The sequence below is a fragment of the Hyperolius riggenbachi genome, chromosome 8 (assembly GCF_040937935.1).
Source record: "Hyperolius riggenbachi isolate aHypRig1 chromosome 8, aHypRig1.pri, whole genome shotgun sequence".
NCBI lineage: Eukaryota > Metazoa > Chordata > Amphibia > Anura > Hyperoliidae > Hyperolius > Hyperolius riggenbachi.
Window position 1 is genome coordinate 246,930,141 of NC_090653.1, and position 12,935 is coordinate 246,943,075.

A 12,935-nucleotide genomic window follows, 5' to 3' on the forward strand; every position below is an offset into this window, starting at 1 on the left:
GAAAAAAAATGATGATATTATGATTTGTATGTGTAGTACAGCTAAGAAATAAAACATTAAGATCAGATACATCAGTCTAATTGTTTCCAGTACAGGAAGAGTTAAGGAACTCCATGTGTTATCTCTATGCAAAAAAGCCATTAAGCTCTACAACTTTTAAAGTCGTGGAGAGGGCTGTTTTCTGACTTTGATTATCTCAACTGTTATTGAACTATTTACTTTTCCTCTGGCAGAGGAGAGGTCATTAGTTCACAGACTGCTCTGAAAGAATAATTTTGAATGCTGAGTGTTGTGTAATCTGAACATATTATAGAATGATGCAATGTTAGAAATAACACCTTAAAATTCCTTAAAAAAAATGGGAATATTTTCTTTGCTGCTAATCTTCTAGTAATTATTCATAGTACACAACCAAATCATTATATCATATTTTTTTTCGCTTCAGTGTCTCTTTAAATATCCTGGTTTTAGCATCAGAAACACTTCCTTTTGCTGTATATTGGTATGTAGCCCCATCCTATTACTAACGGTTAGCCTAGGCTGTATTAATTATATGGAACCCCCCCCGCCATTTTGAGAGATGAGAGATATTTTCTACTGGCTTTTGAACTCTCATTAAACAAACATTCACCTGCAAGTACTAAAGATGTTGCAGCATGTGATAAAGTTCAGAAAGTAACTCGGGAAGAGGAAAGATTTTAGGATGGGCAAACACTGAACGAATATAGTAAAAAAAAAAAAAATGAAATTTTATTATGTTATTTTGACTAGTTTCTCTTTAAGGACTATAAATAAGGGTTCACAGTCAGCACAAGGAGGTAAGACTTTGCTTATGTAGTTTTACTTTTAATTCAGCTGCAGGTTGCTAAAAGCCCATCTACATTTTTATTATCTTGTGTGAGCAACGCAAGGGTTCTTGAGATGTGGTATGGAGGATCTGTGAAGGGCGATGGAGTCAGGACAATGTTGTTAAGATCTGAAGCAGCTCAGAAGTGCCCTGGTTATTAGATCGATAGTCTTTTTCTCTAGCCTTTCTTCTTTCTCTCTTCTCTTTTCTTCCCCTCCTTGCCTATTCTATGCTTTTCCTGTAGTCCTCAGACCCCCCCTTCTTGCTGCTACCTTTGAGAGGGACTTACATCCTTAACATAGCATTATTAATTTAAAATGATCAATTAAAATTAAGTAATTCTCTGCAAACTATGATGACTACACAACTCAACTTATGAGTATGGCAAGAGAGAGTATCGCTGTTACACCATTAGTTGAATACTCAATAATTTGGGTTTGTGTGCGGAGTTTGAAGGGGAAAAAAAAAATTCTCCATAGACAGTCTGGCCAGAGTGGTGGACCCTAACAATGATGACATTCAGATGTGACCATAGGGGCCGGATTTGGTGGTAGAAGTATGGCAAAGCATAAGGTTGGTTAAGAAAATCATGCCACTGGACTTTAGCTTCAGATCTCCTTTCAACACCCAGGTATTATTGGGCAATAAAAATTTAAGGGCATCATAATAAACAACAATCTAAAGTTACTGATTACTGCATAAAAGAATTTATTTTTCCTCCAGCGCTACAACCAAGTGACATACATTTCTTGCCAAGGGTGAGTTGCCATCTTTCTCCTGTAATAGTGAGGTAGAGGAGGTAAAAGATGGATACTCACCTCAGATCTTTAAAAGGTAGATAATTACCCCAATCCTCTTTGTGCCCACCATTCCAGCGCTGGGATCCTCCTCTCTTCTGGCCGTGTCCCTGGCCATAGATATGCATATCCGGTCTGGGCACGCATGAAAAAGGTCTGTGCATGCTCATTAGAGCGAAGTTATATGTGCACATCTTTATTTTCTTGTACAAAGATATAAGGGGAGACACCGAGGGCCAAATATAGTGCAGTATGTACTGGAATGTGGATATGAACAAGTAAGTATAATGTTATATACTCAAAAACGAGGGTTGTCGTCCAGGCAACCACAAAGTAAGCAGGTAGGGAGATTAGACCTGTCCCCACTCAGGATTAAGAAGGTCGATCTCTGTAGGATAGGAGAAAAGAGGATCCAAATCCCCTCCACCAGGGGTGGAATCAATGGCAATACAGAGGTACCAAGGCGACAGAAAAGTAAAAACAAATCTTTAAAACGTTTAAAATGCAGTAGCTCGTGGTAGACTTTACCCTCTCCCCCTCCTCCCCCCAATGCAGACACAAAAAATTGCTGGATTTAGACAACAAAAATTGGTTTATTTACATAATAATACATACATAAAATAATACATTTATTTACATACTCCAACCAATTTTTTTGTCTAAATCATCATTTTTTTGTGTCTGCATTGAGGGGGTAAGTCCACCACGACCTACTTCATTTTAAACGTTTTAAAGATTTGTTTTTACTCTTCTGGCGCCTCTTTACCACTGTATTGCCATCTTTTTTTCTTAGTGCATGAGCACTTCTTTCTACTGGGCATGTGCAGACCTTACTTGTGCATGCCCAGTCCAGATGTGCTCATCCACCGCAGGGGCACGGCCACAAGAAGCCTAGGTTTAGAGGGACCCAGTGCTGGAACGGTGGGTTGAGGGAGAAGCCAGGAAGGGCTAAGGTAAGTATCTAACTTCAAAGCTCTAAATAAGCGAACTCTACCCACTATATATTACCTTTGTAATCCCCAATTATGAATACAGCTCCCCCATGCCACTGTGTCCAACAACCCTGGCCTGTCAATGCACACTGATAGAATACTATTCATTAAGCCTCCACCAGAGACAATGCAAACTGGTATGCAAATCCTGAAAGTTGCAAGAACTTCAAAACAGAGTTTACACAGCTACAACAGCTTAAAATAATCCGATTTGCATAGCTCATTTACATAACTTTACCTTGCCAAAATGGCCTCGCCCTAGCACGGAGACACAGGTGAAATCATCCAGCCCCAGGACTCTTTTTCTGTCAAAAGGAAAGCATAAAAATGCAATATTTAAAATCATTCATCTTGCTCCTTAAAGTGCACCTGTCACTATTTGAAGCGAACCTGTATCAAAATTAACAGAGTAACCATTCTCTACACAGTGCGGATTTAAAAAAAAAAAACAAGTCTGCAGAGAGTTGTTGCGTGTCCTTGTGAAATGCAGGGATGATGATCACATCTTTAACATATTCACAACCTGTGATCACTCACCTTTCTAAACTCAATGCAATGGACTTACAAACTGCACAAGCGCACACAGTCAGTAGCTTGCAGTCAGTTTTCGGAGGGGCACAACAGCAGAACACACCAGACCGGGAGGACAGCGAGGGACCTGACTGACTACAGGGGACTGGAAGAAGTCAGAGTTAAGTTAAACTGAACTCCCCTGGTTCACTTAAGGTTCCCTTCAAGTGGGTAAGGCCTCACTCTGGTAAAAGTGGTTGGATGGGGGCCAGCCACACCCCTTGATCTCCCACCACAATAAGCTAGCCTCTGCTCAAGTGCAGATAATTGCAATATTTGTATAGCGCCTTTCTCCTGTCGGACTCAAAGCGCTTGCGAGGCAGCCACTAGAGCGCACTCAGTAGGCAGTAGCAGTGTTAAGGAGACTTGCCCAAGAAACTCCTTACTGAAATAGGTGCTGGCTTACTGAACAGGCAGAGCCGAGATTTGAACCCAGGTCTCCTGTGTCAGAGGCAGAGCCCTTAACCATTACACTATCCAGCCACTGACATACTGACACTGACAGATACTGACATGGCTATGGCTGCAGCCAGTAATAAAAGGAAACTCAAGCAAAAAAAGAGGCAGTCGTTTATATCGACAAATAAGAATCCTCCTTTTGTTAAACAGCTAAATAATAATTCCTTTTTTTGTATAGCGCTTTTCTCCTGTCGGACTCAAAGCGCTTATGAGGCAGCCACTAGAGCGCACTCAGTAGGCAGTAGCAGTGTTAGGGAGTCTCGCCCAAAGAACTCCTTACTGAATAGGTGCTGGCTTACTGAACAGGCAGAGCCGGGACACGAACCCAGGTCTCCTGTGTCAGAGGCAGAGCCCTTAACCTTTACACTACCTGGCCACTAAATAGCCAAATGCATAGCTCCCAGCATTTGAAACCAGGAAAACCGGAACACTTAGGCTAGATTCACAGTGGCACATTGCGTTTTGATGCACCGTTGAAGTCGCAACGCAAACTTGCAACGCGCCAAAAAAGTTGCAACGCAGCGTTACCATCACATACAGCAGATACAGTAGAGCATACAGGCAATGAAAAGTATGCTTCCAAGTCATAACTGAGCATGTGCAAACAGTCTAACGTAGCTAATAACGTGTATAACGCACTGCATGCAGTACTTTCACTTAACATGTGCACTGTAAACGGCGCATTTATTTTTCAATGCAATGCGCTATTCTGCATAAAATTTTGTTTTAACGTGCAACTTTAACATTCCACTGTGAACTTAGCCTAAGACACGCCCCATCACACCTCCAGCTATGCCTCAATTTTGCAGCTACACATAGTGAGTGTGGTCATGAGATACCCGGGTAGGCTGATGGTCCTCCCTACCACACCCATGTAGCGTTCCCTGGTAGTTTAACGGACTACCCTCCCCTATAAAATATTTCCTGGTAGGCTAGTGGTCTCTTCCCTCACCTATATAACATTTCCTGGTAGTCTAGTGGTCTCCCCTCCCCTATACAATATTCCCTGGTTATTCCCTGGTAGTCTAGTGGTCTCCCCTTCCCTATACAATATTCCCTGGTAGTCTCACAACCTCGAAATAGTCTGGGAGACACAGACAGACGTACAAACCCAGGGAGGAGAGACTATGCCAACACTGTGAGCAGAAGACCCTTGAGGATGAAAGCCACTTCCTATTGCACTGCCCCAAATATACTGCAACCAGGGACACTTACTTTAAGAAATTGTTGGAACTATTCCCAGACTTTCTCACACTAGAAGACGAGAGAAAAACATATATCCTACTGGGAGAAGAGGAATCCACAGTGACAATCGCTGCACATTATGTCACAGCATGCCACAGACAGAGGAGCATAACGGAACTGTAAACCTAAAAAAAAAATATGTCCACAGACTGCTTAGCCACTGTCCCCCTACCCCACCCCCTCCCATGTCCCCCTTTTTCCCCTTGCTTTGGCAATACCTGTAATGAATCTTGGTCATGCCAATAAAGCTATCTTTGATTTGATTTGTCTAGTTGTCTCCCCTCCCCTATACAATATTCCCTGGTAGACTAGTGGTCTCCATTTCCCTATATAACATTCCCTGGTAGACTAGTGGTCTTCCCTATACAATATTCCCTGGTAGTCTAATGGTACCTCCCCCCCCCCCCCTCCAATATAGCATTCCATGGCAGTCTAGTGACTGTCCCTCCTTTATTTAGACTTCCAAGGCATGAATGCAGGGTTTTTTTTTATTTTTTTTTAAGCAGGGAAACAGATGTATTTCTGCTGTTTTTTAAAGTTTGGCCTTCCCACAGACACATTCTGTATACCTGACATACAAGCAATTCATCACACATGGCTGAAGATTACCTGTGAAGCTTCGCAGGCTCACTGTTGCTTGAGGTGCTGCTCTCCTCTGAGTGAATGCGCTTCACAGACTACAATACACATAACACAAGCACTTAGGATTCAGCAACGGATTTTCCTTTAAAATATAAGAAATGGCTGTTAATGTGTTCCATTGGCACACTCTTACGCTGGGCATACACAGCGCGTTTATGCGCCGGAATCGAGCCGCTGGCTCGATGCCGCCACGTCCCCGCTCATCCGCGCGGGGGCGTGAATCGATTCCCGCTTGTCCCCGTGGGCAGTTCCTTATCAGCTGCTCGTTTCTTTTATTGTCCGCCCGCGGGGATCGAGCGGAATCGATCCGCCGCGGGGATCGGACATGTTGAATATTATCAATCGAGCCATCAGCAGCTCAAATGATAACAACTATCGCGCCATGTATACCCAGCATTATGCTGGGTTTACACCATACAATTTTCTGTTAGATTCTTCTGTTAGATTTTCTGTTAGAATGCATACTGTCTTCTGTTTATCTCCTGCTGAGTAGAAAAGTAGAACTATGCCTAATTGCTCGGCAGATAGATCGTAAGATAGATAAATTTCCAACATGTTGAACTTTATCTATCTGGCAGGTAAATCTAACAGAAAATTCTATGGTGTAAACCCAGCATTATCACTGTAGCAATAGAGTAGGATGCATGAAAGAAGGAACTTATCTGCAGTTATCAGTACAGGAAGTTCTAGATCTACACACTGGGACTGACTGTGTTCAAGAAACATATATGTCATTCAAATGACTCCATGTAGAGCACCAAATCTGAGTAAATCTCTGTAGAGCACCAAATCTCGGTAAATCTCTGTAGAGCACCATATCTCGGTAAATCTCTGTAGAGCACCAAATCTCAAATCTCTGTAGAACACCAAATCTCTGTAGACCACCAAATCTAAGATCTTTGTAGAGCACCAAATCTCCAATCTCTGTAGAGCACCAAATCTCAGTGAATATCTGTAAAGGATTAAACCTCAGTGGACCTCTGTAGAGTAACAAATCTAAGGAATTCTCTGTAAAGTACTTATTCTCTGTAAATCTCTGATGACTACCAAACACCAGTGAATCTCTGTAGAGCACCAATTCTCAGTAATTCTCTGTAGAGCACCAAATACCAGTAAATCTCTGTAGAGCACCAAATCTCAGTAAATCTCTGTAGAGCACCAAATCTCAGTAAATCTCTGTAGAGCACCAAATCTCAGTAAATCTCTGTAGAGCACCAAATCTCAGTAAATCTCTGTAGAGCACCAAATCTCAGTAACTCACTGTAGAGCACCAAATCTCAGTAACTCTCTGTAGAGCACCAAATCTCAGTAACTCTCTGTAGAGCACCAAATCTCAGTAACTCTCTGTAAAGCACCAAATCTCAGTAAATCTCTGTAGAGCACCAAATCTCAGTAACTCTCTGTAGAGCACCAAATCTCAGTAAATCTCTGTAGAGCACCAAATCTCAGTAACTCTCTGTAGAGCACCAAATCTCAGTAACTCTCTGTAGAGCACCAAATCTCAGTAACTCTCTGTAGAGCACCAAATCTCAGTAACTCTCTGTAGAGCACCAAATCTCAGTAACTCTCTGTAGAGCACCAAATCTCAGTAACTCTCTGTAGAGCACCAAATCTCAGTAACTCTCTGTAGAGCACCAAATCTCAGTAAATCTCTGTAGAGCACCAAATCTCAGTAAATCTCTGTAGAGCACCAAATCTCAGTAAATCTCTGTAGAGCACCAAATCTTAGTAAGTCTCTGTAGAGCACCAAATCTCAGTAAATCTCTGTAGAACACCAAATCTCAGAAAATCTCTGTAGAGCACCAAATCTCAGTAAATCTCTGGAGAGCACCAAATCTCAGTAAATCTCTGTAGAGCACCAAATCTCAGTAAATCTCTGTAGAGCACCAAATCTCAGTAAATCTCTGTAGAGCACCAAATCTCAGTGAATATCTGTAGAGTATCAAATCTAAGGAATTCTCTGTAAAGTACTAATTCTCTGTAAATCTCTGTAGAGCACCAAACACCAGTAAATCTCTGTAGAGCACCAATTCTCTGTAATTCTCTGTAGAGCACCAAATCTCAGTGAATCTCTGCACAGCAGATAAACCCAATAGCTGCTAGATCAGTCGGGTACTCACTTTAGCAATCCCTCTGGATGGAGAGCCTGTAGGTTCCCCTGGCTTCTCAGAATCCGTCGGTAAGAAAAGTCGGGGAGGTTTGGGTGGAGGCTTCACCAACGCTTCATCAAATATTAACTTCTTGGCAAGAACGTTACTAAAGAAAAGAGACCATAAATGTATTGGTGAAGAGCAGCAGGAGTAAAAATAATAAGAAAACTTCCTTTACAGCCCAGAACCACATCCCAACCTCGCAGCACTAATATACCTCACTACCAAACAGACAAGACACTATATCCTGGCTTCTTTTAGGTCTAATAGGGGCGATCAATAAGAAGCGATTAATTCAGAGTTGATGCAGACTGGAAATGGACCTACAACTGCTGCCATTGATAGGCACATTTCAAAGCCACATACCATTTGCATCAATTCAGAATTAATCGCATCTCACTATCTGGGTGGCACTGCAGTTTTCCCCTAAAGAGAAACCGTGACCAAGAATCGAATTTCATCTCAATCGGTAGCTTTCCCATGAGAAATCTTCCTTTTCACAAACAGATCATCAGGGGGCTCTATATGGCGGATATTGTGGTGAAGCCCTTCCCACAGCGTGATGTCAGGACCATGGTCCTGACAGTTTCCTGTCTGTACACCTCATTGCATTGTGGGAAATAACAGCTGTTTACAGCTGGGTCCAACTGCCAAAAAAAAGCAAGCAGCATCTCCTTCCACTGACATCACCTGCCAGCAGTAAAAATGTCACCATGTGGTAAATGTCAGAATGTAAATCAGGTGGAGGAAAGATTTTACAATGGGAAAACACTGACTAAATCATTTATACATAATTATTGTAAAAAATTAAGCACTTTTTTTATTACATTATTTTCACAGGAGTTCCTGTTTAAGCTCCCTGGCGGTATGATTACTTCTGGATTTAAGGGTCTAAAAGTGGTAAAAAAAAAATAATAATTCACAAGCTTATAGACCCTAAAAGCAAGAGAAAATCATACCGCTAGATAGATCCGCAGCAACCCTGCGCATTACTTACCTCCCCTGGATCCAGCACTGCAATTCTCCATCCGTCCACTGGGTGGCACTCTACCCCTATAGTGAGATCATCTGTCGTCATGACAGCAGACAACGATCCCGCCAGAGTGATCGAGAGCCCCCAAGGACTGGAAGAAGAATGGCTCCCAGCATCTGGATCCCAGGGGAGGAGAGTTAGGCCCTGAGCCCACTAACGCAGTTGTGTCCGTTTCTGTCCGCTTTTCAGCATCTGTAACATTGATGTGTAACTGAAAAGCAGACACAACTGCGTCAGTGGGCTCAGGACCTAACAGACACCCGTTACAAGCATGCTCTGCACATACTTCCCAGTGGCTAACCCAAGTCAGACTCGGGGTTACCGCTGAGCTGTGGATTTCCGGCCCAAGCCTGACTCGGGCTTAGTGCTAAGGTGGTTAAAAGACAACTATCGAAATATAGCCTTTTCCCCACAACGCCATTAATAAATAGGGGTGTCTGTAATAAAAGAATGTGGAAGTAAAAATAAAATAGTGTCTTTTTCTTGCTGTACCTTAACAATTTTATCCTGTTAAAATACTGACAAGGTTGGTCTGCAGAATAGCCCATCTGCAAGGGGTACGCCACTTTGTGTGCGAGTGTGGCACAATCTCACTGGTTTCCCCCCACAAAGTCACAATACCGCCGCAACTGGATTGTTTGAGGAGCGACATACAAGTTCTCTTGCTCCCCTGCACATCGGTACTCGGAGCACATGTATGCGCAGAAAAGCTGTGCAAATCGATGTATTAGGGGCGAGCGACAAGCTCTCTCACTCCTTCTCTGCACTGTTGTACTCGCAGTGCATGCTTGCGCAAAATAGCCACTGATTGTATGTTTGCATAGCAACAGCAAACACACTGCTCTATGCTGGTGGAGGCGGGAGGTTTTATGTTTCACTGTATGGTAAACAGTGGAGGGGAAACAAGAAATTAGACTGGATGAGCTGCATTACAATAGAAGGGCAGCGAACATGGGTATGCTGAAACTATTGAACAAGGGTATATAAATGTACAGATGTATATTGTTAAGGATTGGTACTGGCGGTCTTTTCTGTATTTCAGATGCTGTGAGGTAAATCACCTCAGAAGATGCTGTTGTTAAGCAAAGTTGAGCTGTACGCTATTCAGGTACCGCTGGAAGCTGATTGGTTGGAGCTTCATTCCCTCCAAAGCCCTGAGGTTGGCTGAGGTGAAACAAAACCAGCCCTGTCAGTGTCACTTGAGGAGAACTTTTGGACAGACCTGAGCTGCAGGTCCACAGACCATCGATCGCGGATGTTGTGTCGGTCAGTTTATGTTGTGTTCACGTGTAAATAAAGTTAAATGGTTACGGAGTTTACAATAAAGTTGGTTGTTATACCCCCCTTTTTACCCCCCAATAAACAATGGCCGCGGCCTGTTAAACGCCAAGGTGGTGTGTGTCTCATTTATTTAATAAGTGGTAAATGTTTGATGTTTGAAGTTTATAAATGTTGAATGCATTCCCATGTCATCTCTTCACAGAACAGCGTCTCCTGTGAAGTTGGGTTATTCTGCAGTCCAGACTAACAGTACACTCAGGAAAAAGTTGTTAAGGTACATAAGAAACAAGACAATTATTTTATTTTTACTTCCACATTCTTTTATCACACAGTCACCCCATTTATTAATGGCGTTCTGGGAAAACACTATACTTTGATAATTGTCTTTTAAGATACTGAATTGACCCCATAGTCTTTCTGATCTCCATCGGTTTTAGCATAATACAAGAGAGTTGAGTGTTAAAGGGGGTTGTAACACCAAAAATGAAAAAAAAAAAAAAACTAAAAAATAGTTTTTGCCCTCATTAACTATGTATACCCCTTTAATTTTTGAAATGGGGTACAAATATATCTCCCCACATTTTCCCCCCAACTCACCCATGCCTGCTGTGTTGCCGTATTCAGTGGGCATGGGGTTGTAGGTAAGCCTCCTGGATTGTGGGTATGTTTTGCTATTTTTTTTTTTTTCCTCCTACCCACTTTAAAAGTCTCGCGATACTTCTGAAGACATCTCATCAGAAGCTGCAAGCTTTCTGTGGAAGCGCAGGAGAAGAAGCAGCTAGTGTATCTACCCGCTGCATCTGTGGGCTGTGATCACCAGTCCATCCACCATCGCTCCCTATAATGCAGATCTCCCTGCAGCAGCACTAGAACACATGCAGGGATGAGTTTCATATGTGGCTTGTTAAGACAGGTGGCAATACACTGTCGGCCGTAGAGTTGTATACCAGCACGGCTACAGTTTACAGCTATGTCGGAATTGTCGCCACACCACCCGGTATAAATTCTAAGCAGTTACAGCGTATTGCCATCTGTCAGAAACATGTCAAACTCATCCTGCATGTATGCTAGCGCTGCCATGGAGAGAGCTGCATAATAGGAAGCAATAGAGGATCTGGGACGGGAGGGTGGATGGTAGCGAGCAGACATCCCTGGCATGGCCGGATTTGAGCCAAGTCAACCTAGGGCGCCAGGTAGCCAGGTGAAAACCAGGGGCGGGTAGCTGCACGCTGAGGTGCAATCCAATATACAGATGCCAAAGCTGCCAAACATGATGCTGTGCGGAGAGAAGGTACGCCCCCTCTAGCTGACTTCCTACAGCAGCGTGTGTACAGTGCGTCTTCTGTCTCTGGGCTTCTGATACAGTTAGCAGCAGTCTTCTGCTCTGCTTCTTACTTTCCCAAAGCTATTAGGTAGGCTATGTGCTGGCAATTTTTCCTCTAACTCCTGTTGTCCTTCATTCCATGTGCTGTTTCAGGCTGAGCTGTACACAGGGTAGGACGAGTCTGCATCGACTTCTCTAGCTTTTCCTGATACTGTGATGCTTTGTTGTAAAAGCTTGCTCCATACTTGCTGATAGCTGTCCCCTTTGAAGTGCTGTGTGTGTTTTGCTTTTTTTAGATTCTGCTGCTGACTGACAAATTGCTTCTCCGGTGAGGTTCTGGCTGTCTGTCTCTGCTTTGTGCATTGGAGCAAGCAGTGTGTGTATGGGAGTATGTACTGTGTGTGCAGTGTGTGTGTGTAGTTTGTGTGCGTTATACATGTGTATAAATGTGTTTATTTTTCTCCAAGGGCTTCTCCCATCCTCGTCGACCACATTGAGCGCAGTCGGGGATCCTCCAAACATATTTGACAAGTACAGTAGCTTGCAAAAGTATTCGGCCCCCTTAAAGTTTTCCACATTTTGTCACATTACTGCCACAAACATGAATCAATTTTACTGGAATTCCACATGAAAGACCAATACAAAGTGGTGTACACGTGAGAAGTGGAACGAAAATCATACACGATTCCAAACATTTTTTACAAATCAATAACTGCAAAGTGGGGTGTGCATAATTATTCAGCCTCCTGAGTCAATACTTTGTAGAACCACCTTTTGCTGCAATTACAGCTGCCAGTCTTGTAGGGTATGTCTCTACCAGCTTTGCACATCTAGAGACTGAAATCCTTGCCCATTCTTCTTTGCAAAACAGCTCAATCAGATTAGATGGACAGCGTTTGTGAACAGCAGTTTTCAGATCTTGCCACAGATTCTTGATTGGATTTAGATCTGGACTTTGGCTGGGCCATTCTAACACATGGCTATGTTTTGTTTTAAACCATTCCATTGTTGCCCTGGCTTTATGTATAGGGTCGTTGACCTGCTGGAAGGTGAACCTCTGCCCCAGTCTCAAGTCTTCTGCAGACTCTAAGAGGTTTTCTTCCAAGATTGCCCTGTATTTGGCTACATCCATCTTCCCATCAAATCTGACCCGCTTCCCTGTCCCTGCTGAAGAGAAGAACCCCCAGAGCATGATGCTGCCACCACCATATTTGACAGTCGGGATGGTGTACACAGAATGATGTGCAATGTTAGTTTCCCACCACACATAGCATTTTGGCCAAAAAGTTCCATTTTGGTCTCATCTGACCAGAGAGCCTTCTTCCATGTATTCTGTGTCCCCCACATGGCTTGTGGCAAACTGCAAACGGGACTTCTTATGCTTTTCTGTTAACAATGGCCTTCTTCTTGTCACTCTTCCATAAAGGCCAACTTTGTGCAGTGCACGACTAATAGTTGTCCTATGGACAGATTCCCCCACCTGAGCTGTAGATCTCTGCAGCTCGTCCAGAGTCACCATTGGCCTCTTGATTGGATTTCTGATCAGCGCTCTCCTTGTTCGGCCTGTGGGTTTAGGTGGACGGCCTTGTCTTGGT

General features: G+C 43.2%; 1 protein-coding gene across 2 annotated transcripts in view; it reads right to left on the reverse strand.

The window, feature by feature from the left end:
* PKN3 (protein kinase N3) overlaps positions 1-12,935 on the reverse strand; it is a 73,320-nt gene that overhangs the window by 21,950 nt on the left and 38,435 nt on the right. For both annotated transcript variants that reach the window (XM_068248519.1, XM_068248520.1), the window contains 3 exons: positions 7,673-7,808; positions 5,520-5,587; positions 2,875-2,941 (listed from right to left, as the gene is read on the reverse strand). In XM_068248519.1, coding sequence (XP_068104620.1) covers positions 2,875-2,941; positions 5,520-5,587; positions 7,673-7,808 — 271 coding nt within the window. The remainder of the gene's footprint in view (positions 1-2,874; positions 2,942-5,519; positions 5,588-7,672; positions 7,809-12,935) is intronic.